This window comes from Pseudonaja textilis, chromosome 4 (genome assembly GCF_049901715.1).
Source record: "Pseudonaja textilis isolate UNSWEBS1 chromosome 4, rPseTex1.2, whole genome shotgun sequence".
NCBI lineage: Eukaryota > Metazoa > Chordata > Lepidosauria > Squamata > Elapidae > Pseudonaja > Pseudonaja textilis.
This window is the reverse complement of record NC_141993.1, coordinates 93,640,345-93,667,376: the sequence shown is the minus strand read 5'-3', so window position 1 is coordinate 93,667,376 and position 27,032 is coordinate 93,640,345. Positions and strand designations below refer to the sequence as shown.

Genomic DNA, 27,032 nt, shown 5'->3' with positions numbered 1-27,032 from the left:
AGGCCGCCAGGGTAGGCCAGGCCGGTGGCCAATCGTGGTGGAGGTCTGGGGGAACCTGGAGGCTCTTCTCCCCATTACCCTAACCGCCCCCCCCCCCAGCACTCCTGGCAGAAGCGGGTCCCTTTGTGAGGAGGAAGCGGAGGTTTCGGGGTGCGGGGACTGGATTTAGCTTATTAAATTTGTTTGCTGCCGGGCAGCTCTGAGCTGCTGTAATGGCGTCTCTCGACCCTTCTGACAATAAAAGGGCTCCGCTGAGACACTAAAAAGTTAACTCGGCCAGTAAAACGTGCAAGAGAAGCCAACGGAACGCTCCCCGAAGAAAAGGGGGCCGGGGTGCGGGTGGAATCGTCTGGGGGCGGGGGCGGCGCCTAAGGTCTCAAGGGGCCGGAGAGCCGCAGCCCTGAGCTCGCCCGTCCGCTTGGCGTCCTTTACAGGCGCCCCAGCAGAGGGGAGCTGCAACCTGGCCCCCAGCCTGGGCGAGCTCTCCCCTTCCGGTGTTCGGGCCGCGGGAATGAGGAGAAGCCGCCGCCGCCGCCGCCGCCCTCGGCCGCTGGAGCCCAAAGCGCTAGTGCGCCTGAGCCGCAGCCGACTACGCGCAGCTGGGGGGAGGCGACGGTACCGACGGGAATTGAAGTCCCAGCTGCTGGCCCCGCCTCCTCGCCGTTGACCACGCTCCTCGTGGATTGGCGGCGCTTTGGACAAAGCTCATTGGGCAGTCTTCTTCAAGCCGCCCGGGATTGGCGCGGAGGGTTGGGGGCTGGCACGCGGTTGGATCTCTGCGACGCCCGTCACGGATGGAGAGGGCGGCGTGCAAAAGCCCTCGGCTCAGCAGCCCGGATTGGCTCTCGGGAAGTGACCGCCCTCGGTGGGCGGGGCAGCGTCTGCCGCCCCGCATCCAGCCCGGTGAAGCCGGAAGCGAGGACGCGGCCGTTTGGGATGCGGGTGACGGTTGACTTCGAGGAATGCCTGAAGGACTCGCCCCGCTTCCGGTAGGCGCCTTCCCTGCCCGGGTCGCTTCTCGCTTGGCGCCACCGCCGCCGCTCGCGCCCCTCTGGGGACAGCCTCCCCCCGTGTCCCGTCCCGCGCCGAGGCTGGAGAAGGGGCGGCGGCGGCGGCGGGGCCGGTCGGGGCGAGGGAGGCGCTTCCCACTGTGCGACGCGACCGGAGGAGCCTCGGCGTCCCCAGGTTTCTCGGCGGGGCGGCCCGGGCCACAGGGTGCCGACCGGCCCGCTTGCTTCCGTAGGAGACGTCGCTGCTTCGGGGTCGCCCCGGCTGGGACCCAAAGCGGGCAAAGGGTCAGCCGCCAAGGCCCCAAAGGCTCCGATGCCCCCCCGCCCCGAAATTGGGGCCTCTCCAGCGGTGGGGGGGAGGAGGCGCGAGTCCCCCCGAGGGCTCCTGCTTCGCGGGCCTGCCTTTTCCAGCTGGGAAAACGGGCCTCTCGAGCCTTCCTCGGCCCCGGGGAGCCTCTTTCTTTCCTCTCTCCGGTTTGAGCGATAACTGTCTGGTTCCCGAGTAACGGAGACCAGAAGCCGCTGCTGAAGCCCCGGCGGCTCCTTTGCCTCTGAGCGCCCTTCGCTAAGAAGCAGAAGGCCAGAATTGGGCCTGGAGCCCTTGTGAAGGGAGGGGCCTTGGTGGCCCCCGAGCCCTGGAGAGAAGGTGCCCGGCCATCTCCACCAGGCTCCTTAGGAAATCGGTGCAGCTGCGATTCCCTTTCTAAAGACTGTCACAAATGGATCCCTGTGGGATCTCCTGATTCATCTTGCAGGGCTGCCCTAGAAGATGTGGAAGGAGACGTCTCGGAGCTGGAGGTGAAGCTGGACAAGGTGAGCAAACCTGGCTCCGGCGCCCGCCCCCACCAAAGGTCCTTTTGGGGTGCTTTGGGACCGAGTCGAGGGGGTTCCCGCCTCGCCCGCTGGAGGCAATGAGCCCAACCGGGAATGCCGCCCACCTTCGCTTTTCTTTCAGTTTTGTGACTCTCTGATTGTGGGCCTTGAAGCCTCTGTATGCAAAGGGATGAGCTATTTGCTAGGCTCAGCCGCTCTCTTTGGCACTCATCGGTTGTGAATCCTTTTTTGGAAAAGATGTAGCATCACGAAATAGCTGGCCAGCTTGGCAATCCTCTTTGCCATGAGATAGATAGATAAGATAGATAGATAGATAGATAGATAGATAGATAGATAGATAGATAGATAGATAGATAGATAGGCACCCCTTTCTGGCAAGTTGCACGCTGGCAGTACTGCTTATGGTCAGAGGGCAGAACCTTCCATACCTCGTTTAGAATTGGACGTGGCCCATGCATCCTGTTCTTGACATAGCTTGCCTTCGTATTGCTGTTCAATCCGGAGTGCCATTTGTGGGAAGTATTTGCAAACAAAGTTCTTCCTCTGTAAAATCTGGTGCCTTCCAGTTAAACAATGGGTAGAAGGTGCTTGGTTTATCGATGACCATAATTATAGTTCAGTTGGGTCATTCCTTTGGTACTTATAGTAAAGCAGCAACAGCAAAGCAGCGGTTAACACAAATGTACTACACAATGCCATTGAATCCCATGAGGCCCATGCATGCAGGGCAGCCACTCCAAGGAATTCTCGTTTCCAAATTGCCATTCGTTGACTTTCTCCATATGTGGGGACCCTCCACATGCCTTCTTAGTCAGCACATTCTCGGTGGACAGATTCGATACGTACTGGGCAATGCTGAAGAAGCTCAGGTTCCAAGCCAATCCAGGGTGGAGACACTGAGTAACGCCTGCTGTCTTCTGCGCATGGATGATGCCCCCCTCGGTCTTGTGAGATCTGCCCTCCAGCAGCTGCTCTTCCCCCTGGGTGCAGGAGAAAGGTGTGAGGAGGACCCCAGGGGGAGAGGAGGGGCAGCCTTGGCTGAAGCTCTGGAGGGGCATGCCGTGCCGTTCGTCTTGTCCTTTTATACTGAGCTGTGTCTTTTCTGTTCTGGGTACTCTTGGTCTCCCTGCAGGTCTTCCCAGCTGGAGGTCTGAGGATTGGAGGTAGATGCAGACAGACAGACAGACAGACAGACAGACAGAGGCTTCTGCCCAGGCCAATGGAAGTGCAGCTTCCAAGGGAGTTTCTCCCCACTTCTCCTTTCCATGATACTCACAAGTCTTGGATAAGCTGTCCTTGCCCTCGGGTGGCAGGGCTTTTATGTCCCACCATTCAGACCTGCCGAGACGTAGACGAGCTGGCAGCGGTGCCAGTCGTACTGCCCAAAAATCCACCCTTAGACTCTAGGAAGCTTAGAAGAGACCGGCGATGGTTCTGCCCTGCTGTGACACCTGACACGCTGCCTGGGGAAATGGAACGCATTTAGAAATGCAGGCAGTTTCTTCCTTCCTTCTCCTGCGCTCAGCTGAGTCATCCTGGGGAGAGGAGGTGTCAATCCTGGTCAAGAGACCGAGAAGTCAGTAGGGATGCCAGGGAAGTCCGGGTTTTGTCTCCCACGTATAAACCCGTCAAAAGAGCACCTGGGCCAGGACAGAGGCCTGCGAGGCTGCTGGTGCCTCCTCCTCCTCTTCCGCCAGTGTGGATGCTTATGGACTCCTCTCGGGTAGGCAAACCCTCCAGGGGTGGAATTGCCCATCCCACTTTACTCCGTTTCATCTGAGAGGCGGCCATGGTCGAGATTTTTGCCCGCTTCCCCTTCCTGTCTAGGCTGCCCCTGCCTCAGGTGCTGAGCTACTCTCTCCAGTTTCCAAGGGGGAGGCGGAGGGGGAGTCCCGCACAGCTGCGGGAGCTCCAGCAAGCGAGCGAGTAGGGCCAGATACCGCCAAGGGTTTGTCTGGCGTGTATATTCACAACGGTGGAAACTGACAGAAGTTTCCTGCCTTGATTTATAGGGCGTTAATTGGGACATCCTCTCTTTGATTTGAAATGGCTTGTGGCCTGGGCTGAGTTGCTGGCTGTTGTCCCCTGACTGGCCTTGGCCCCTGGCTTGTTCCTGTCTCCCCTCCCTGCCGTTCCTCCCCCAGCACGGAGGGTTTGTGGCTGAATTGGGATTGAGTGAACTGCATTATCACAGTCCAACAATAAGGCCCCGAACCGCTATCCAGAAGGCCCTGGGTCAGCCGCCCGCCCCCCCTTGATTCAACTCTGGGGCTGTCCTGGACTTGGCTGCAGCTGCGGCAGGATGCCTGGGGGCTGCGGGTGACGGAGGACCTCACTTGGACTGCTTCTGCTGGGAGAGAGGGTGGGAAAGAGACCCTGCTGGCCACCACAGGCAAAGTCACGGCCCCCAACAGCTTTTAAAACATCTTATGGTTATCTGGTGCAACCAATGTATGTAGTCAATCTAAGTATTGAAAAGGGTTGTAAACAATAGAACTGAGAATAAGTCCTCTAGAACAGAAGAGAGAGGCCTAATTAGACTTTAAAGGCCACAAACGAGCGAAGAGGGAGGGTGTTGGAGTAAGGGAGCCTTCCTGGACTGGCAGAGCGAAATGTGTGGAGCAAAAGGCTTCCTTGAAAGGGGTGGGAGGGTTGGGGGCGCATGGGAATCCCCAGATTGGCTGGCTGCCTCTGGAGGCGTCTCCAAGCCCCATCCAAGGGGATGTGGTCAGTCCCCGGTCGATGTGTCATTCAGTGGCCAGAAAGCCGCCCCTCCTACCTGCCCCCTGCCCTTGGCCGGCCCTATAGCCCAGGAGGCTCCTCTGGGACCCTCGGGCTGTGAGGTGGGTCTGAGACCCCCGGGGCGGGGGGCAGAAGCAAGGCGCTCTCCCTCCCTTGCAAATGAAGCTCAGCTGGGCCTTGGCTTCCCCTTTGTGGCAGATGGATGAGTCACGTTGCCCCAGAATGAAGAAGGGCAGGAAAGGAGAAGTTCTCCCTTGAAAATGGGGATGGAGCCCAAGGCCGGGCTCAGCCCTGAGGGGAGGAGGGGCGGCAGGGCTTCAGGAAGCGGGCCCCCCGGGGGTCTTCCGCCTGGGGGGGTGGTCTTGATCTGGGTGGGTGTGTCTCTGGGGAGGCAGAGATCCGGGGAGGACCCCAGTTCAGCTGGACCTTCCAGGGTGGGGCTGAGGGATCTCCTGCTGGGAAGATAAATAAGAGAGCCACCCAGGAGGGGGAGCATTGCGGGAGGGCTGGAAAGGGCAGAGGGCGACCCGGGCATCCCCTCTTGATCCAGGCCTTCTGGCGGGGGAGCCCCCCCCCGCCGCCCTTTGCCCTGCTCAGGCCTAGGGTCACCCCGGGCTCTCCGCCCTCAGAGGCAGAGCCCGTGAGGCTGTTGTCTTTCCTTCCAGCTGGTGAAGCTCTGCATTGCCATGATTGATACGGGGAAGGCCTTTTGTCTGGCAAACAAGCAGTTCATCCACGGCCTCCGGGATCTGGCCCATTACTCGAGCAAGGATGACCTGGTGGAGGTAAGGCCCAGGTGCTGAGCCCAGGTGGGGGAAGAGCTGAGCTCCAGGGGGGGGTCAGGTCAGGTAGGCCAGCCTCTCCTTGGCTCCCGGGGTTGGCATGGCTGCTTCTCCCCCACTCAGTGGCGTGGGGCTCCTCCGACCGCCTGGCGAGACCCTGGTGTCCTGGTCCCGAGTACAGCGGTCACCCTGGATGCTGGGGGGGGGGAGCCCCCCGGGGTGCCGCGCTTCCAGAAGGAAATGCTGCCCCTGTTCAGTTGGGTGCTGCTTTCCACGCCTCCTTTTCTCCTTCTCCCTCTTCCAGGGCAGCTTGACCAAGTTCTCCGACAGCCTCCAGGAGATGATCAATTACCACACGGTATGTTTGGGAAGCAGCTTCATTGAGGCAGAGCCTCTTTGTGGGTCTTGAAACACAACTGATAAGTGAGTGGTTGGCTGTAACCATGTCTGGATGCCCTTCGTGGACCCTTCTAGGCCTTTGGCTCTTGAACTCCCAGGGCAAGCGGGCGACTCAGTTATTCCAGCAGACTTCCTGGAACGCTGCTCTTGGCACGGGGCTCCAGCTGCTGCTGTGGTCTCCCGCCTGGAATACTGCCTGCCCTTCCCTCCGAAACGCATGGGACCCGGGGTGGGGGGGGCGGGGGGAGGCACCCAGGCTTTTGAAATGCCTCCTTCGTTAGGTGGGCTTGTGGGAGAGGACTGCTCCTTTATTTTTTGCCCTGCGTGCCAGCCCCGGTCTCGTGAAGGAGGAGGCAGTCTTGATGTAGACGGGAGCAAGAGCCCAAGCAGGCCACACTTGGTGGCGGGGGGTTGGGGGGGTGGGGGGTGGTGGGGGTGGCTCTTAAATCTGGACCTGAGAAGACTGGCTTGGAATCCCACCTGAGTCTCCATTCACGGGAAAGGTCCTTCTTTTTTTTTTTTGTAACAAATTTTATTAATTTTCAAAGAGAATACACAGACAAACAAAACGTAAAACATAAGAACATAGAACATCTTTTCTAAAAACTGCTTAACAAAACAAATAAGACATCTCATTTAAGTACAACATAGTTCTAAATTATCACGTTTCCACACACAATTTAATATGCATCTTATATTCAACTTCATATCTTATTACTCTTTTCCAACTTCTCACTGTTTCTTCCTTTATTTCTATTCAATTTTATTCGTTAAACTTATACTTTCATGTATTTCATATTACTATATTTCATATTATTACTATTTCATATGTTCTTATCCAACATCATTAATCCTCGATAAACAAACATAAGCTAACAAAATACATAACATAAAAACATAAAACTTCTTTTTAGAAAGCGGCTTAACCCCGGGTTATATCTTTTTGTACAGACATAAATCAAATTCATGCTCACCCTATGTACTATTTCATATCTTATTTAACATTCTATATTTTCCATATGTCTTTTCTTTTCACTCTCTTAATTCTATTTTATTTATTTAATCTCAATTTAAATCATTATTCTTGTATCTTTTGTCCGTTCTTTTTCAATTATCCATTTATCTTTCTCTTTAACACAAACTTTTTCCTGTAATCACTGGTTGAAGTATGACACCTTTCTATTTTCCCCCCAAATTTAACACTTAAAATAATACATAGTTTCTATTCTGATTCTGCTTAGTACATTCTACATAACATTTTAAAATATAAAACGTAATGATCTTAATATACTATATTAAAAATACTGTTCCATAACAAATTAGCTAATTAAACTAATTACACATTAATTACACATTCCCTACAGTATTCTATTAACACATATTTCAAATACAAATACTACAATACAATCATGTGTACTTTTGCAGAATCTCTTTTTAGATTATGTTTTACCCTTTATCTCTGAAAAAAACCTGTTTTATTAGCATCTTGTTTTAAGCCTTTATAACTTCCCTTCTCTTTTTCCCTTCCTTCATTGTCAAATCTAACCTTTTTACCCCCCATCTCTCAATCTCCAGCCTTTTAGTCTCCCTTCTCTGTTGTATTCCTCTTTTCTGTTGCTTTCTGACATTATATCGATTTTTCACCTTATTTTTCCCTTTCTTGGTTGTTTTTTTAGAACTTAAATACTTCATTTTCTTCTCCTTTTTACCCTTTTCTTTCTCATTTAAAATCATATGTCCGTTAAAGATGGCTTCTTCTTCATCATCCCAGCCTTTTTCTTGTTGCATTTCCTGATAAGTAGAAATCGCCATTTCTAAAAAGCAAAGGATAGATCCAAAGGAACCCTTGCCTCCTTCTTCCTCTTCTCTTAATTTTTCAAATTGCATTTTCAGTTCTTCAACAGATACCATTGTGAAAAAAAAGTTTTTAAACAATCCAAATGTTTTCTTAGTCTTTCAAAAGATAGTTAAAGTCCCAAAGTCATCAAGCAATCAAAGTCAGCACAATCAGCACAGTCTGTTTCATTTAGCACTTTCTTCTACTTTCTCTTCCTGGGGTAGAATTCAATTACACAATTCCAAGGTATTTTTGGGAAGTTTTATTGCAATTTAATCTCTAATCTTATAAAACTCCAAGCAGTCTCCTTCAACAAACGTTGGTATAAATCACTTACCTCTCTTCCTTCCCACTTAAAGCAAAAAATTTTTAATTTTTAAATGTCAGTGTTTAGAAATCTAATGTCCCCTTGGCTTTAATTTTCAAAGTTAGTGCCTTCTGCTGCCAAAGCGGGTATTTCCGATTTCCATCTGCTGTTTCCGTGGGAAGGAAAGTGAGGAGAAAAAAAAAAAAACTTTCCCTTTACTTTCCACCGCAGCTTAACAATCTTCTGGGAAACAATATATATCACTTAGAGAGCCAAAGCTCCAGGGTATTCAGATGTTGATTGTCGTCGCGGTTCAGCCAAAAGGTCCTTCTGCCACCCTCCAAGTGGAGCCAACATGGAGGAGGTCCCGTGGCATGGGGAGCTGCCTGGGGAGAGAGAGAGTTTAGACTGGGCCTGGGGGGGTGGGGTGGGGGTGGTATTGAGTCAATTCAGTGGGGTTTTGCCCACGAGCCCATTCCCCCCGCATTGGCTGAAGGCATCTTGGGCCTCTCCCGCATCCCTGGTGAGTCCAGAGTGAGTCACGTTAGTTAAGCTGGCCACCTATTCAACATATTGCATCCCACATGTTGGACTTGGCTTATTGCACTGCCGTCTGCGTTAGAGTGAAATGCGTTTACGTGAAAACAGTGTAAAAGCCAAACCGATAAAGAGATGTTGCAATGCATGATGGCAACAGAAATTTTAACGAAGGCGAATCATAGTGCTATGGATACGTAATTTGTTTTTTTTTAAAAAAACGAAATTGGGCCCTTGTAATGGAACCTTCTGCCGAAGAGAAAGGGGATGAAAAATGCGGAGGGAGCTTTTGAGCTGCACCCTTTCCCCTTTCAGATCCTCTTCGACCAGACCCAGAGGTCCATCAAAGCACAACTCCAGATGTTCATTAAAGAGTAAGTTAACTTCCAGGGTTGCCAAAGACTGGTGGCCTGGTGGGAGTCTGGCCCAAAGGGGAATTGCAGGGCCCTCATCTTGGCCCAGAAGAAGGTAGGAAGTGCAGGCGGTGCGCTGCCGGCCCCCCCCCCGCAACCCCTCTCAAACAAACACTTGGCCTGACCTCCCTGGGGTTGGGGTGGGGGCAGCCGCTCAGCCCTGCTGGCTTGCAGAGAAGCAAGGCCGCTCCCCTTCCCAGGTCTCTTGAGGGACGGCAGGATGTGCCGAGGCCAAGGGAGATGCTGTGCGCGGGGGGGGGGGGGGGGGGCAGAGTTAAGGATACCCAAAGTTGCTTCGGGATCCGCCACTCTGTGTGCCAGCTGTGGTCCCAGAGCAAGGCCAACAGCGGCCTGGCTCCTTCGGTTTTCTCTTCGTTGGGGGACCCTTTTATGCGGGGTTTGGCCTTGCCGGGGGTCCCCCCGGTCATCGTGGGGGGTGGGAGACAGTGTGATATTTCCCTCGGGGAGCCCGAGGGGCCACGTCCGGAAGGCCAGTGCCCGCTTGTGGCTCAGCACGTTCTGGAGGGTCTGGAAGGCACCGTCTCCTCTCCCTGCTGGCACCCAAAAACCCTTTGCCTTCCTTTTCTGCACACCCCTCTTGTGCTTGTGCCGAACCCCTTAGGGAAAAGAAATGCCTCCCTCCCCTTGAATCCCACTCGAGGGGGGGGAAGGGGGGGAGCCCTCCCTTGAGGGAGCCTGGCAGCGTCTTCCCTCCTTTCACGCACTAGAGACATTCGGAAGTTCAAGGAGGCCAAGAAGCAGTTTGAGAAAGTGAGCGAGGAGAAGGAGAACGCCCTGGCCAAGAACGCCCAGGCCCCCAGGAACAAGCAGCATGAAGTCGAAGAGGCCACCAACATCCTCACCGCCACCCGGAAATGCTTCCGGCACATCGCTCTGGACTACGTGCTGCAGGTGAGCCTGGTGGGGGCCGCCTTGCCCGGGGGAGGGGGAAGCAGGGGTGTCTTGCTCGATGTGGCTGGGGAGGGGCTGGTAATGGAGGAAGGGAGGCCGCCTCTTTCCCAGAGGGCCCGTCCCACGCAGGTCTTTGCCGGGAGGGGTCCTGGAAGGGGTGCGAGCAGCCCTGCTGACTGGCCCGTTCCCTTCCCTTGCGAGGCTTGACCGCCCCCTCGCCTGAGCCCGGACTACCCACTGGGAGAACTTTTCCCAGCCCCCTCCCCAGCCCCTGCCTGACCTCCACCCGGTGCGGGGGGCTTCCCTCCCTCCTTTCCTGACTCAGTGAAGCAAAGGGATTTTCTTCTCTCCCAGATCAACGTCCTTCAATCCAAGAGGAGATCGGAGATCCTGAAATCGGTAAGTGGCCTTCCGGCGCAGAGGAAAGCAACGGCAGTCCTCGGCTTACAACCGGCCTCTTAGTGGCTGTCCGAAGATGCAGCAGGCCTCCCCAGGGCTACCTATGGCCCAGTTCTGAAGTTAGGATGGACACCGCCCTCCTCCACACACACACACACACACACACACACACACACACACGCTTCCTTGTGGCCACAATTATAGTTTGCACAGTCCCTGGTCTGTGGTTTATGGTGGTTTGTGTAATGACAGCGGCGGACGCTTTTTTTTTTTTTAATATTCAAAATTTCAAAAATTTTAAAAAACAAGTTCTCACATTTTACAGCGATATCATAGCAGAGTACATGTCCTTTAATAACAATTAAATTCACTTACCATAGGTATGTCTGTAGCTAATTTACCAGTTTCTTACTTACTATACTATTGTTAAAGTACAATACTTATTTATTTACGTTACTTTACATATGTACACATAAGTCGTATATCGTATTCTTCTTTGATATTTCTTTAGTCATTTTATTGATTTTTTTAAAAACAAAACATAAAACATAAAAGCATAAAACATCTTTTTTGAAAGCAGGTTGATCCCGGGTTACATCTCTTCGTACAGACACAAATTCAGATTCATGTTCATTTTATATACCATTCCATATCTTATTACCATTCTACATTTTCTATGTAGCTTCTCCCCTCTTTCAATTTTCTTAATTTTATTTTATTTATTTCATCTCAATTCAGATCATTATACTTGTATTCTTTGTCTGTCCTGTTTCCAGCTGTCTGTTATCTTTTCTCATTAAACAAAATTTCTCCTGTAATCGCTGATTGGAGTATGACGCCTTTATATCTTTCCCCTAAATTTATAACACTTAGTATAATACATAACTTCCATTTGGATTCTGCTTAGTACATTCTAAAGTTACACATTGTATTTTAAAAGAGAAAAAAATTATAAATATATAATATAATTAAAACAACAATCCATACCAATTCAAATCTATTGTTAATATTAGTATTCATTTAAATCTTAAACATTTTACACATTACTTTTCAAATAAGTATCATACTTCTATGGGAACACTTATAAACTTTCCATAGTTACTTCCCCACACTTCACTCATATTTTAAAACATATCATTAAAATGTTCCCATTCCTTCCTAGTTCAATTCTTTCATTTATTTCATTTCATTTATTTTGTTCACAAAAGTTTCACTGAATTACACTGAGTATTTTATCCCACTTTTGAATCATATGTTGTTTCCAATTTTCTAACATTATTTCTAATACAAATATAACAATACTATCTTATGTACCTTTGCAGAATCACTTTTTCAGTTAAATTTTTACCCATTATCTCTAAATAAGTTCTGTTTCTTTACATCTTGCTCCACACCTTTGTAGCTTCTCTTCCCTTCCTTCCTCCCTTGCTGCTTCTCTCTGCCCTTTTTACCCCCTTACCTCTCCACCTCCATTTCCCTCTCCTGTGTTCCCATTTTCTGTTGCTTTCTAATATTATATCCACTTTTCACCTTATTTTTCCCCTTTTTGGTTGTTTTTTTAGGTCTTAAAGTCTCCATTCTCTTTCCCCACTTTCCCCCTTCTTCCCCAAGTAAAGTTACTTGTTCATTAAAGATGGCTTCTTCTTTGTCCCAATCTTCTTGTTGCGCAGTCTTTTCTTGTAGTTTCTCATAGGTACAAATCGCCATTTCTAGGAATTGAAAAACGGAGCCAAGAGAGCCCTTCCCTTCTTGTTCTTCTTCTTTATATTTTTTAAATTCCATTTTCAGTTCATCCACAAGTGGTGCCATTGTAAAAAAAAATTTCAAACAACCACCCAAGTGTTTTTAGTCATTCAAATATAATTTCCAAAAGTCACCAAGTCACCAAGCAATCCAAATACACACAAGCTGTTTCTTGTAGCACTTTCTTCTTTTTTCACTTTCTTTTCCTGAGGTTACTATTTAGTTACAAAGTTCCAGTTAAGATGTATCTTTTAGAAGTCTTGTTGGGATTTAATCAGATTCTTTTAAATTCCAGGCAGTCTCCTCCTTCCAAATCTTACTCTTATTCTTTTCCTCTCCCTTCCCACTTACAGCAAAAAAAAGGTTTGTTCTTTATATTCAGAAGTCCTTATTGTCCCCTTGATATTTAATTATCCAGTTTAATTACCTCTTGATGCCAAAGTGGGTTTTTCCGATTTCTCATTCATCTCTGTTCGCTGTCAGGGTAAGGAAGGAGAATGAAAGAAATTTTTTTTTTCCCCTTTTCACTTTCATTCGCTACTTTGAAATCTTCTGTGGGAGCAATGTACCTTTTTTAAAATTTAAATTCCAGGATTCCTTGGTTGTTGCTTCTTATCCCGGTCAGCCAAAACTTTCACTTCTTAACTTCCTCCTGCACTTTCTTTTCCGGATGAGTGCTGCTTTGAGGCGGCCATTTCTGATCGCCGCTCATTCGCCTTCGGGAAAGGGAATTTAGCCAGCTGGGTAGGAAAGATGCGGCTTCCCTCGCCCCTGCTGGGATCTCCCGCCTCTTTGCCACCTCTACGGGGTGGCTTAGCCCCAAAGCCAGACTGGCTCGGGATGCTCCAGCGGCGAGCCCAGGCAGAAACCACGCACGATCGCGGATTCCTGCCTGCCGCCGAAGCCCTGCAAACCGGAACCCTCCATTTCTTTAGTCATTTTCACAGTATGGACACTTTATAATTGCCACGGAAAAGCTCATAAAATCAGGTTGGCCAAGTGGGTCACCTCATTTACGACTGCGATGGGCAGGAGGACGGCTCGTAGGCACTAGGTAGCCCATTATCCCCAAAGTGCTCAAGGCGGGGTTCAGTAAGGGGGGAGGTAGCCTTGGGGCCCACAGGCATGGGTGTTTCAGGTGCCCCCCCCGGGTCCAGACTGTCCCATCTCCTCCCGCCCTCACCTGCCCCCTTTGCCCCCCACAGATGCTCTCCGTCATGTGTGCTCACCTGGCCTTCTTCCACCAAGGCTACGATCTGTTCAGTGAACTGGGGCCCTACATGAAGGAGCTGGGTGCTCAGGTAAGGAGGGAGGGAGGGGCTGCCCCAGGGGTGGGTGGGCGGGAAGCCAAGGGGCCCCTCTGCCCTCCTACCCTACGGAGGATGTTGTGGGGGGCTCGATGTCAGTCCAGAAGGCCCCAAATCCTCAGCTGCTGGGCAGGAGCCTCAGCTCCCCCTCCGGCCCTGTGGGGAGAGCCCAGCACGGCCGCTGAGGCTGTGAACGAGTCGTCCTTTCCTCCAGCCTGAAGCAATGTGCCAGTCCAGCCGCACGGGCAGCTTGGCACCCTGGGGCTCCCTGGACACCGTCTCTCCCCCCCCCCCGTCCCCCCAGAGAAAGGCAGGGCTGGGGGCAGAGCTGGAGGCAGGGCCTGGCCCCGGGGAAAGGCGGCTCCCCTTGGGCGCGGGGACGTGAAGTGGAGGCAAGCGCCTGTGGGTTCCCTCCTTGTCCTTGTCCTTTCTCCAGCTGGACCTCCTGGGTCTGGACGCGGCCAGGGAGAAGAAGGAGATGGAGCAGAAGCATTCCACCATCCAGCAGAAGGTACCTGCCCCACCGGTGGGCTCTTGCGGGTCACGGGCCGCCCGCCCCAGCAGAGCAGGGCCCCTGCCTGGGGGAGCTCCCTGGAAGAGCACCCCTCTCCCCCCCCCCCGGCCCCTTTGCCGGCAGCAGAGCAAAACCCCCGCCTCGCCCCGTCGCAGGGGGCTCTCCATGGGGCTGCCGGGGGTGGGGGGGCAGCGGGGTGGAGGAAAGGGGAGCGTTGCCTCTTCCATCGCCCACGTTACCTGCCCCAAGGCCGGCCCCTTGCCGCTGGGTGCCATGGCCCTTTGGAGATGCCAAGCAAATCTCACCTGCCCTCCAGGTGCCTCAAGGGGAAAGAGAGCCCGCCTGGTCCAGGGGCTCAGCCTGACAGCCCCCCGGGTGTTTGTGCTCTCCAGAGGGGTGGGTGTCCTCGGGTCCCACCCTGAAGCAAGGGCTACTGGTGGGGCAGGCTCTTTGCTCCCCTCCTGCCCCCAAGAGCTGCCCCCAAAGGCAGCTCTGTAATCCCCCCCCGCCCCCATTCCCTGCCATGCCGGGTAAAACAGGGAACTCCCAGCCGATCGATCCTCGCTGGCGGATTAAAAAAGTATTCATGCAGGGATCAATAAAAGATTGGAAATGGGGAAAGGAAAGGGATAACCCTCCAGAGACTGTGCTAAAGGAAGGAAAAGGTAGCGTGGGATGGTTATAAAACCGGCTTTAACCTTCAGGAGGAGGCCAGTTTTTGAACCGTCCATCTTTGCAGGGGGTTTCACTGGCTTTGCTGGTTGGCTGGAAGGGTCTTGAAGGGGCCCTTGGGTGGCAGCCGGTTTCTGCAGCCCAGCTGCCACTCTTCCTGGGTTTGCTGGCTTTTCCGCTCAGGTGTGTGGGCCCTTCCCCTGGCTGCTGTGGTCAGGGGAGGGGCCTCCTCTGCCGTGGCTCCTGCCCTCTGGAACGTGGGATCCCACCCTCTCCCCTTCCACCGGGGCCTGAAGTGGAGGGGGGGGTGGATTAAGGAGGGGAATCCTCCCCCCTCCCAGGCATCGTGCTGCCTCCCTCCCTCTCTGTTAACTGTAACTTAGGGTTCTGTTCGTACTCTATAGTTTTTAAAAAAATACTTACCTTCCATGGTCTTCTATCCCAGAGGATTCCCGGTTACCCAGGTCAGGATTGTCCCAGAGGTGCTTTTCCAAAAGGCAACTGGGCTCCCGGTTTTCCTTGAGGAAGTTTCATGGCTTGGATGAGAAGGGAAACCAGGAAAGGCCAGCAGCACCTTTGGGACTGCTGTGACCTGGAGGACTGAGAACCTCCAGAGACATAAAACTATAAAAGATAAACATTTTTAGAAACAATAAAAATAGAATTACAATCCAAAGTAATTACGATGCAATGTGCACCTTTTATGGTTTTACTCCTTTTAATCCTGATCCACCCTTCAAAGCAAGATTAAACAGATTGAATCACATAGATACTGTACAGTCAGGTGTGGGATTCAGATTTTTTAAAAAACGGTTCTGTGGGCGTAGCTTAGTTGGTGGACATGGGTTGGTGGTCATGTGACTGGGTGGGCATGGCTTGGTGGTTATGTTATTGGCTGGGTGTGGCCAATTCAATATCACTCACATGGAGGTACACATCTCCTCACCTGGCCTTTCATGACTGTGGGGATGCTGCAACAGTCGTAAGTGTGAAAAATGGTCATAAGTCACTTTTTCAGTACCATTGTAACTTTGAATGGTCACTCCACATGAGCAAAGTACCAGCAAAGGAGGAGGAAAAAAACTCCAGAAACATTCCAGAGACAGGAAGTCTAGTCCTGCCAAGAATGGAATAAGGGTTAACGGAGAGGCAGTTTCTGTAAGCAACCCCAGAATGTTTCCTTCCTGCCTTCCTTACAGGATTAGCCCAGTAATTTCTTCTAACAACCGGTTCTCCGAACTGCTTAGAATGTTAACAACCGGTTCTAGCGAATAGGTGCGAACTGGTAGAACCCCACCCCTGTGTACAATGCATTGTTAATGCAATATCAGGAGTTTTCAGTTCAGTTGTACAGAATGTGAAGGATGTGTGTTTGTGTTTTATTTGTATAGTTATAGTTATGTACACTGAAGATGGCATTTAATTTCGTTGTTATGAGGTGCAATGACAATAAAGATGATAGATGACCTAAGTAGGTAGGTAGATAGATGGGGGAGAGGAAAGATTGATAGGTAGGCAGATTCCTAAAAGCTCGAGTGCCGCACCGACTCTTCTGTTCACTCCCACCCTGGAAGCCTCCGGAGCCAGCGCAGCCTTGCAGGGCCACCTGGGTGTGATGCGGTTCATCCACCGGTACTACCCTAGCTGTGGGGTGATGCTGAAGCGATCGCTGGGAGGGGATTCTCCCCACTAGCCAAGGCTCTGGTACCAGGGGAGGGGAATCTAGCGCAGGAGTCCTCCTCCAGGTGCGCTGAGCGTGGGGGCTTTGCTCGCAGGCTTCATTATAACTAGGCGACGTCTTCATCAAGAGGCGCCTGAAAGGGGTGGGGAGACCACGTGGAGGCCTCCCAGCAACGAGCCAGAGGCTCCTGGGCACCTGAATCTCCCCCGCCCTTTCCTCAGGCCCCTGGATGTGAGGTGAGAGGCTTGGACTCGCGCCCCCGACCTCCCCGCAGAGGCTGACAGGAGGCCTCTCTTTATGCCAGGACTTCTCCAGCGACGAGATGAAGCTGGAGTACAACGTTGATGCGGTGAACGGCATTGTCATGGAGGGCTACCTCTTCAAGCGAGCCAGTAACGCTTTCAAGACCTGGAACAGGTAAGGCTGTTCCCTGAGGGAGCCGTAGTCTTTGCCTCTGGATTCCTCTCCGGGGCCCAGGGGCTCTTCCTCACCCTGCGTGGCGGGCCACTCGGAGCCCAAGGAATGGAGAACGGGGCGCTCCTTCAGAGCAGTCGGTTGATTGTTGCTCGCCCGCAGGCAGGAATCCTGCCAGACTAAAGCACGTAAGTGCATAGAGATCGGCTCCACCCTGCCCTCTTCCTGCCCGCCAGAGATTCCAGGGGCCCTTTGCCTCTTGGCTCTCTGGGAAGGAGCCCCTCCCTCCTGCCCCTCCGAGCTGCGTCCCAGCACAGTCCTCCCGCAGTTAACAGGCAGGATGCTGCAAAGGTCTCCTCCTTCCTTGGGGAGGAGGTCCCTCCCTGCAAGGGGTCGGGGGTGGGTGGGGGGTTCTTAGGACTGGAAATGCCCCTGGTGGGTGGGAGAATTGCTGAAAAAGAGCCACCCAGGACGACCCAGGAGAAAGAGGTGGGGGAGCAAAGGCCAGGCTGGCTAAGAGTGAGGAGGGTGACAGCGGAGGTTCTGCTCCAGTGAAGACAAGAGCGTGGAAACGGGGCCTCCAGCAGAGAGCCCAAGGGGGCTCGGAGCCAACGGCCCAAAATTCAGGGGGCTGAAAGAGCCCCGAGGGCAGAAGGGAGACCCCGGTGAGTGCAGGGGAGTTTATGGGAGCCCCCTGTTAAATCGGTGGGGTTTTTTGGAGCTCCTAAGGTTCAAACGTAGATAACCTCCAAGTTCTCTCTTTCACATTGTGACGATGGAGGGTGGTCAGGCCACGTGGGGAAGAGCAGGGAGAAGGACCCAGCTTACAGCCTGGTTACGCCTGGGGAAAGAACCGGGGGAGGTTGGGGGTGCGCTGGCCCGGTCACCCGCAGGCACCTGTCTCTCTCTGCCTGGCCCGGAAAGAGGGCAGGCCGCCTTTGTCTTCCTGGGCCAGTGAGGAGAGAGGGCGACCGGAGGGGCCTTGCTCTGGGCCGGGCAGAGGGGCCATCTCTCTCCTGGCCCCACTCTAGTGGGCATCTATCTTCCTTGGAAGAAAAAGAGGGGGTCCCAGGGGCAAAAGGAGGGAGCCCCTCGGGGGCAGCAAAGGTCAAGGCAGGTCTCAGGGAGCCAGAGCAGCTGCCGGAGGGTGACGACGGGGCCTGAACCTGAACCCTGAACCCCGGGGCAAAGGGACAGGGCGGATCAGAGATCTCCAGGAGCTTCTTCCCAGGGGGTTGCTCTGAGGTTGGGCAAAGCACCAGGACTGTATTTGGGGAGTCCTTGGATTGGTTTGTCCGAGGCAGGAACGCTGACGCTATTGGGGTGAGTTGGGGGGGGCAGCCTTGTTTTCACGCTCGGCCTGGGAGGGGTCTTGGCAGCAGCAGGTGAGTTGGGGGCCCTTGTCTCTAGTGCCAAGGCTTCATACGTGCCTTGGTGAGGCCACACTTGGCATCCAGGTTTGGTCGCCCCCGTATAAAACCAATGCTGAGACTCTAGAAAAGGGGGCAAGGAAGAGGATCGGGGGGCGGGGTGGGGGTGGGGGGCTGGAGGCTAAAACATACGAAGAACGGTTGCAGGAGCTGGGCGGGTGCAGTGGAAAGAAGGGCCGGGGGGGCAGGATAGCGGTCCTCCAATATTTGAGGGGCTGCCCCAGAGGAGAAGGGGGGGGTGTCCACCTATTCTCCAAAGTACCTGAAGGCAGGACAAAAAACAACAGGTGGAAGGAATCCAGTTGAGGAGGGGAGCCAGCTGGAAGGAAGGAGGGATTCTCTTGTCAGCGGGGGCTCCGTCCCGGGAGGCTTTTAAGGAGAGGCTAGGCGTGGCTCCCTGCCAGGAGGCCCCTCCAGGGTCCCGGCCAACTCCTGCTATTCCGAATTCTCCTGGATTGGCATCTGCAGGGGAGGCCCTTCGAGGCCCCCTGGTGCTCGACGCCCCAGCTCTCCTCCCGGTGCTTCGTGGGGGGCCCTGATGGGGCTGGCTGGCAGGGGGGGTGGTGGCTGTGGCGGCTGCCCCCCCTTGCCGGGCCGTTGGGGGCGGGGGGGGGGAGGGGCCGTGCCCAAGAGCCGAGCCACTTAGACGGTGGCCGTCTCCTTCCTCTCCCAGCTCTGCTCCATCGCCTCCAGCGCTCGGCCGGCTTGTTTCCCGCCTGGTTCTTTTGACTTTGGTTTCTCCACCCGTCTTTCTCCTGGTTCTGTTTTGACCCTCCCTCATTTTCTCCACCTGACAGGAAACCCCCTGGTGGCATCAGGTACCTCTCGGCTTGTGCCCCCTTGGCGCTTCCTCCCTAGTTCTGTGCCCAAGCATGCCAGACAGCCAAGGCTCCGCCCCCGGCCGGCCTCCCCCTCCTCCTCCTCCTCCTCCTCAGCTGGAGAGGGTGCAGGAGCAGCCGCCTCTCTTCCCGGGGGTGGGGGTGGGGGGACATGCCTGCTGCCCAGGTCCCTTAACAGGCAAGGCCAGCCCCCCCCCTTCTAACTCTCCGGGTATCTCTGGGGCTCCAGGGTCAGTAACCTCGCTCCCCCCAAAGAGCCTTTTCCTTTTAGCTTACGCCTTTTATGAAGATTTTTAGCAATAATAATATTAATCATTGCTTGAATACCTTTATTGCTTTTAGCTTCCTTGTATGCCTCCCAGAGCCCCTTTTTTGTGAGGTGCCCCCCCCACATCAGTTTGACAATAAATAAACAATGGGGGGGACGCATCAGAGGAGAAGCGCTGCCGGGGGGGGTCGGGGGGGGGGGGCTTAACCCTGCCGCCCTGTGGCTGTTAAGGACACAATCCCTCCTCCTGTTCCCCTCCTTTGAGGATGGGGAGGGTCCTCCACCTCCAAGCTGAATCCAAATGGCAGCTGTGCCCCCGCCCTGTTCTACCCCACCCCCAGTAGGTGATGCCTTCTGAGCCCGTCTTCTCTGCCTTCTCTCCCCCCGCATTGGTAGCACCGTCCCTCTTATTGCTGCACGTTGCCTGCCGGTTCTGTGGCTCCCCCTCAGCCTTCCCCTTGTGCCGCTTCAGCCTCTGCCATTTCTCTCTCCTTGGGGGCCGAAGGGGCCTGGCTGCCCCTCCCCTGTCCTTGAGGGCGCCTGGTGCCCCTCAAAAGGCCGCAAGAGCCCCTGGCTGGGCCGGAGTTTCCTTCCTGGGAGAGCAGCCCTTGATGGAGGCGGTTCTCAGCTGGGGTGGCAGCCTCTCCTGCCCGGAGAGAGGCCACGTTACCCACCCGAGATGCAGCGAGTGGGGTTGAAGCCCCCTTAGGTGGGGGAGAGCTCAGTGCCCAGCATTGGCCAGTTACTGCAACGGGAGGGTCTCTGCCCCCACATCCCTGCCCTGCCCTGCCCTGCCCTGCTGCGTCTGCCTGGAACAGCGGAGGGCAGTGGCCGCCCAGGGCCAGCTGGGTAGCTGCTTCTGAGGGGGGAACCATCCTGCTGGCGCAGGGCCATTTGGGGTGGGCAGTGGGGAAGCCCCTCTGCCTGTGGCTCAGCCTGCTTTTTTTGGGGGGGGAGGGGGCACATCTCTGGAGTTATCAGCACTTGTCACAGTGGGGGGTCATTCAGAAAAGAACCCAAAGGTAAAGGGCGCAACTCCCTGTTAGCAATCTCCCCCTCTGCTCTCCCCGCTTCGTTCCCCCCGGCCCCCAGGGGCTTTTTCTAAGCACTCTCTGGATCCCGGCCAGACGTCGTGGGCTCACTGGGCGTAAACGGGGTCCTGGCCAGTTTCCTTTTGGGGTTGAGGGCTCTGAGGGGGTCCAGGAGCTGCTGCTGAGCCCGGCGTTCCCACCCCTCCCTCGCTGTTAGAGCAGCACAGCAGGGGGGCCCTCTGGCTGCTTTGCGGAGGCCCTTGAGTGTGTCTCACGCGTGCGCTCACACACACACACACACACACACACACACACACACACACACACAGACGCGTACCCTGCTTAATGGAGTGCCCACCCTGGGTGCCTTCAGCCTCGGTCTCCGCCTGTCGAGGGCGGTGCTGACTCCGCTGCCTTCCCTTGCGCAGGCGCTGGTTCTCCATCCAGAACAACCAGCTGGTCTACCAGAAGAAGTTCAGGGTAAGTCCCGGGGGGCGCTGGGGAGCCCCCCTGGAGCTGCTGTTGGCACGGCCTGGTCCTCGTCCGCAATGAGGGCAAAAGGAAGGTTGTTCTGGGACGCTGGCGCCCTCGCTTGCCCGCCTAGGGCAGGGGTGGGGCTGGGTGGGCAGGCGCCCATCCCGCAAGTGGCATACGCAAGGCGTGCCTGCTCAGGACGGCTGGGCACAGCCTGGCATCAGGCACCCTGGGCCTCTCCCTCCTTGGCCTCTCTCTCGGCTGCCCAGGAAAGCCCCTCCTCGCTCAGGGCGCTCTCCCTCGGTGGTGGTGGGGGGGCAAGGGGGGGCTCCAGGTGGGGACCAGGCCCTGCAGACGGCTCAGCTTCCCTCCCTCCCCCCCCCAGGATGCGCCCACCGTGGTGGTGGAAGACCTGCGCTTGTGCACAGTGAAGCCCTGTGAGGACCTAGAGAGGCGCTTCTGCTTCGAAGTGGTCTCCCCGACCAAGTGAGTGGGAGGACTCAGCCCGAAGGCCCCCACCCCCCCCCCCTGCCCGAACGGATCCCTTTCGGAGTTGGTGCCGTTTCTGAAAACCCCAATTGGCCGCTTTGCCCAGGATGCTAAGCCAGGAAGGAAACCCCTTCCCGGCCAAGATCGAACCTGACCGTGTTTAGCCACAGTACAAATGTGTCTGGGACGAACGTTGAGTTGGGGAGGGGGGCGGAAACCTCCCCTTCTCAGCCGAGGCTAAGGAGTCCTCTCCCAGCGTCTGCCTGGCTGAACCGGGGCCGGGTCTCCTCCCTCTCAATCCTGGGCAGAGGAGACCCTCCCCCGCCCCCAACACCCCCGTCCAGCTTTCCTTTAGCAGGACCAGAAGGCCTCTCACTCTGCAAGAAGCCCCCTCCACCTGTTGTGTGTCCCCCCCATTTTCTGGATATCATTGTTTAGCTCCCCCCGCGATTGTGTTGGGAAACGGCTCCAGCAGCGTAAATTGGGGGGGCTTGACTTTAAGGCTGGAAGGTGTGAATTGATATCCCATTTATACCCTTAATTCTTGGGGGGAGGGGGGCAGGTGCTGCCAAAAGCCAGGCGCCCCCAGGGGCTCCCCTCACTCGCCTGGCCGTGGCTCTCTTGGGCAGGAGCTGCATCCTGCAGGCTGATTCGGAGAAGCTGCGTCAGGCGTGGATCCAGGCTGTGCAGACCAGCATCGCCAGTGCCTACAGGGAGAAGGGGGAGGAGGCCGAGGTGGGTGCCCGTCCCCCCCCCGCCCCACCCCGGCCACACCCCCTCTGGAGGCCTCTGCTGCTGCCACCGCCACTGGGGCTCGCAAGCGGAGCAGTCAGCGCCGGCTCTGGCCTGTGGCAGAGGCGCCATCGGGGACGTCCGGGAGACGGTCTTGGGGGCTGAGGAGGGGCAGCCCCAGCACCTTCCTGCTTCTCCCGCAGGTGGAGAGGAAGCGGCCCCCCTCCACAGGGAGCCCCGAGTGCAGCCAGGAGTCTAGAGAGAAGTCGCTGAAGGGGGAAGGCTCCCTCCAGAGGGTCCAGGCCATTGCCGGCAACGCGGCGTGCTGCGATTGTGGCCAGGCGGACCCCCGCTGGGCCAGCATCAACCTTGGCATCACACTCTGCATTGAGTGCTCGGGCATTCACAGGTGGGCAAGCGGGCGCAGCCCCTGGCGCTCCCCTCCTTCCCTGCCTCCTTCCTAAGTCGGTGCCCTCTGCCTGCCCTGCAGGAGCCTGGGCGTCCACTTCTCCAAGGTCCGGTCCTTGACGCTGGACTCGTGGGAGCCAGAGCTTTTGAAGGTACCGCCTCTGTGGGGCGAGTGGGGGGGGGGGAAGCAGAGGCCCTTGGGAGTCCGGGGGGGCTGAGGCCCAGCCAGGGCAGGACCTCTGCTCAGATCAGCCCAGGCGGGCACCCCTTTCGGTTTCTGCCAATGGGGCCTTTGAAGAAGGGACCACTGTGTCAGCACTGAAAAGTCCCAGAGGCCTCGGCCCAGCCCCCCACCCGGAGAGGCAGCGCAGGGTTAGGGCCGGTTCTGATGATCTGTGATTTTCCTACAGCTGATGTGTGAATTGGGAAACAGTGTCATAAACAGGGTGTATGAAGCAAACAGAGAAAGAATGGGAGCCAAGAAGCCCCATCCTGGAAGCCAGAGGTACTTATAGCAGCGCAGGGGCTGCCTTTGCCCTTTCCCTTCAACCCTCCTCGGTCTCCGTTAGGGTAGGGGCCCCATTCCCCACAAGGCTGGAGCTGAAGGGGCCTTAGAGGCCATCCAGTCCAATGACTGGCGAGGGCACGACCTGCTTCAGGCAGAGGCCCGTTTGGCCCACTTGAAGCTCTCCCGGTTGAAGGGAAGCGCAGCAGCCCCCACAAAGCCCCCTCCTGCCCCACCCACTGGGAGCCCCACAGAGTCGCTTCCCGGCCTCCTTGTGCAGGTGGGGCCTTTGCTTGGTATCCCCACCCCCCATGGTTGGAAAGCCATGTATGATCGCTCCTTGGATATTGTCCATCCATCGTCTGCTTCATATTTATTGTTTTTTTAAAAAATAATATCATGGGAAACTTCCTTTTTTAACTGAAGTCATAGTAGAAGGCGTTCCCGCTATCTACTAAAGCAGTAACGTGTCCAAAAGAAAAACAGTGAGAACGTTAGTCTGGCACGGCGAAGCTGTGAGTTGGTTTTGGTGAGATGGGCGGCTGCACAAATCGGACCCATCATCAGTCCCCCTCAGTGCTGGCGTTGCTGCTGGCTGCGTTCCTGGCCCCCCTCCCCCGCTTCCCACCTTAGGGCAGGGAAGGGGGCTGCCGTGTGCCTTTGTGAGGAGGGGGCTGCCCAGTCGTCCTGGATGCCGGCTTCCTGCCTGTGGGCAGCGGGGCCGAGGCGCCCATCCCATTGCCCTTGGCTGCTCCTGGGGCAAAGGGCTGGACGCTCCAGCCAGCCCCTGCCACCTCGGGTGCCCCGGGGGAGGGCTGGAAGCTCACCTGGGGTGTTTTCTGTGTGCAGGCAGGAGAAGGAGGAGTACATCAGAGCCAAGTATGTGGACCGCCGGTTTGTGTCCCCTGCTGACCCAGCCCTGACCCCCAGCCAAGAGGGGGTGAAGCAACGCAGCCCTGGAACCCCAGCCGCCCCCTCGAAAGGTATCCAGGCTGCTGGCCGAAACCTCGCCCCCCCCATCTCTCTCTCTCTCTCTCTCTCTCTCTCTCCCTCGTAAAAGGAGGGGGGGAGAATCCCGCCCGGGCAACCCTGGGGAAGGCTCCCACGTCCGGCTTTCCAAAGCCCAGAGGGAAGCAGAGAAGGCCACGGGGTTTGCGCTTACTGACGGCCGCTATTGGCCAGCCACTCCCCCCCTCCCCCCGTCCTTGGCCTGCCACTGAGCCACGGCCCAGGGACCGGTGTGAGGGGCAGCCGGGCTCTCTTCTGTCTCAGGGAATTAGATTTGCTCTCCTCCTCCTCTGACTCCTCCTCAAATCCACGTAGTAGTAAGACTGCTCTGGTGCACCGCATGGCTGCTGCTTTGGGCTTCTTTGCAACTTCTGGGGCTGCTGTCGGCCCCCCTCTGCCCCGGGGAGGGAGAACCGAGGGCTGCCTCCCAGGCTCTGGGGGTGGGCGAGCCGAGGCTGCACGCCCTGCGCTCACCAGTCTGCCAAGGCAGGTGTGTGTGTCCCTCCCGCCCCACGGCTGCTGCCACTGCTAAGGGCTGCCTCTCCTTACAACAGTCCCTAGCGCTAGCAGCGACCAGGGCCCCCAGCCCGGCAAAGGGGAGATCCAAGAGATGTTGGCAGCCGTGGCCCCAGCTGGCATCTTGCATGAACCAGGTAAGAGCTTCTGCTGGGGAGGCTGTGTGGGGACCCTCGTCTTCTCTCCTTGGGTGGGATCCCCATCCCTCTCCCCCCCCGGGGCTGCCCGAGAGCGTCAAGCAGGAACATGTTTTGGACGTGTGTGTGTGTGTGTGTGTGTGTTAAAATGTCTAAAGTGACGGGGGCTTCAGCCCTCTCTGCAGTGGGCCGCTGGGCCTCCTCCAGCTGAGCTGAGCTGGGGGGGGGCGGGGGGGGAGCAGAGCGGCAAGTAGGACGTGCCTCTCCTCCTCCAGGGGGAGAAAGCCAGGGGGAGGCCGCCTCGGCTGCTGCTGCTGCTGCTTCCCAGGATGCCAGGCTGCGGGTCGCAAGGCTGCAGCTGTACCAGGCGGCCTACCAGAAGAGCCTTCCCCGCATGGCCGAAGCCCTGGCTCAGGGGGCAGGTGTCAACTGGAGCAACCAGGAGAAGAACGGCTTCACTCCGCTGATCCAGGCGGTTCGTGGGGTGAGCTTTGCCGGTCCTGCCGGGCCGGCCAGCTGCCCTGGCCACCGGATCCAAGGGCGCAGGATTCGGGTTGCATCCCGCAAGCTTGGGGAAGGGAGGGCCGAGGCCCTCTTCTGGCCGAGAGCTCAGGCTGGATCCCCCTTGTCTCCCCGTCAGGGCTCCCTGGTCACCTGTGAGTTCCTGCTCCAGAACGGGGCCAACGTGAACCTGAGAGACGCCCAGGGCCGAGGGCCGCTGCACCATGCCACCCTTTTGGGGCACACCGGGTAGGTCTTCCGGGCCCCTGCCAGATTCCTCGGAGGGCTCCTCCGTGGAGGCTCTGTTCTGCAGGGAGTTGACCGCTGTGCTGGTTCCCTTAACAGGCAGGTGTGCCTGTTCCTGAAAAGGGGGGCAAACCAGCATGCCAGGGACGAGGACGGGAAGGACCCCTTGAGCGTCGCCATAGAAGCCGCCAACGCCGATATCGTGACCCTGTAAGGACGGAGTTTTGTGGTCTCCCTTTCACGAGGAGGACCAGGCTGGGAGGAGGCTGGGCAGAGGTGGGGTGGCCCTCAGGCGTTCCGGCCTGAGCCTCTTTTTCCTTTCTCCGCAGGCTGCGCTTGGCCAGAATGAACGAGGAGATGCGGGAGTCGGAGGGCCTCTACGGCCAGCCAGGTCCGCCTGCCCATAGCCCCACCGAGAGGCAGGACGGGAAGGGCCCACGGGAGTTCCTCGGGGGGGGAGGGTGTTTGAGGTTCTGAGGGGGAATAGGCTGAGCCCCTCTTCTCTGGGCAGCCCCTCAAATATTGGAAGGCTGGTCTTTGAAGTCAGGGTGCTCCCTCCTTCAGGCACCCCCAACTGGCCAGGCCCAGAAGCCCCTGGGCTGGTGTGGGGCCGCGATGCCCAATTCCTCTGCAGGGCTGGGATCAGCCCGGGGCAAGCAAAACGGGGGGCAGGGGCTGGTGCTTCATCATCGTGAAAGGCTTTTCTCCGAAGGGAAGGCAACTGAAGGTGGTCAGCCAGGAGGGGACGGGGGAGTGGGAAGGTCAGCCACTCCTCTCCCGCCCCTGGAGGCCACCCCGTGCTCTGGCCTTGGCGGCGGCTGCTCTTCTTTGCCCAGGCTGGACCTGCCCAAATAGATGCTGAATCTTCCAAGCACCGCAGTTTGGGTGCCGCAGCGCCCGGCATCCCAGGCAGGGAACTGCAGGGGTCCTGGAGTGGCCTGGAGGTCGCTGGCAGGGGCCTGCAGAAGCCTCCTGGGAGGGGGGGCTGGCTGGGAGCACGACGGGGCAGCTCAACCGAGGGACCCCGCCCCAGGACAGGCTGGGGGGCTAGTCAGGGCCCTGGGGGGAGGCATGGGGCGCCTCTTCAGTGCTGCCGCGTCTTCCCTCCTTTCACAGGAGATGAAACCTACCAGGACATCTTTCGGGACTTCTCCCAGATGGCCTCCAATAATCCAGAAAAGCTCAAGCGCTTCCAGCCACCGGACACACCAGAGCCCTGAAAGGCCCAAGGGCTGCAACGAATGAGCCCTCCACCCCCCCTCATGTATCCTTATTCCCCCCCTCCCCCTTTTTATACATAAACCTGCTTCGACTGCATACGTGTCATTGCTTTTGATGGAGCTGGGTGGAGGCGATTGGGAGGCAGCCGGGAGGGGGAGTCTGCCACAGGGCACACCTGGCAACCCAGAGTCAGGAGGGGCCCCCCGGACACCTCTCCAGCCAAGAAGCCAGCACCTCCCTGCCCTCCGCGATGGGTCCTTCCAGAGGCGGCCTTCCTTGTGCTTTCACCCCCTGGCTTCTACCCCACCGCCACCCAGGCAAAAGAGAGCCAGTCTCGGCCTCTTCCGGGATGGGAAGGGGGCTCCGTCCTCCTGGCTCTGCCACTGGGCCTCCCTCCCACCAGGTTGGCTCTTGGCCTTCAGGATCAGGCTTCCCACCGGCTGATCTGCCGAATGTGATGTGCATCCTGGGGAAAGTTCCGGGGCTCCGGGAACCTGGATGGGAGCAGCCTCTGGGAAAGCGGGGTGGGGGTGAAGCCCCCGGCATTCCCCAGGACCCCCAAATCTTCTCCTGGGCCAGGAGGGGCCTTTGCACCCACCGGGGCTGCCCCGGGCCCCCCAAGCGCCTCCTGGGCTGGCATTGCCCGGGCTCCTTTCACGGCTGGTGGTTTTGACTTGCAGCCCACCGCCCCCTTTCCCAAAGCAGTCCCTGGGCTCGGGGAGGC

The 27,032-nt window shown here is 56.4% G+C and overlaps 1 protein-coding gene across 2 annotated transcripts; it reads left to right on the top strand.

Annotated features, from left to right (window-relative positions):
* The first annotated feature begins 773 nt into the window (after window positions 1-773).
* On the top strand, window positions 774-26,404 carry ACAP2 (ArfGAP with coiled-coil, ankyrin repeat and PH domains 2). 2 transcript variants are annotated; one of them, XM_087933756.1, is made up of 24 exons: window positions 774-989; window positions 1,766-1,823; window positions 5,252-5,371; window positions 5,673-5,726; window positions 8,764-8,822; window positions 9,590-9,773; window positions 10,128-10,172; window positions 13,121-13,216; window positions 13,659-13,733; window positions 16,394-16,506; window positions 18,731-18,751; window positions 20,500-20,551; window positions 20,931-21,031; window positions 21,664-21,769; window positions 21,970-22,175; window positions 22,257-22,326; window positions 22,585-22,679; window positions 23,529-23,662; window positions 24,242-24,340; window positions 24,616-24,824; window positions 24,981-25,090; window positions 25,187-25,297; window positions 25,417-25,478; window positions 26,204-26,404. In XM_087933756.1, the coding sequence occupies exons 1-24, from the start codon at window positions 937-939 to the stop codon at window positions 26,305-26,307; spliced, it is 2,337 nt and encodes a 778-aa protein (XP_087789882.1). In that variant the 5' UTR covers window positions 774-936; the 3' UTR covers window positions 26,308-26,404. The 2 variants fall into 2 exon arrangements, with proteins under 2 accessions (XP_087789882.1, XP_026578021.1); XM_026722236.2 differs by lacking the exon at window positions 18,731-18,751 and having other exon boundaries at window positions 799-989.
* The last annotated feature ends 628 nt before the right edge of the window (window positions 26,405-27,032 follow it).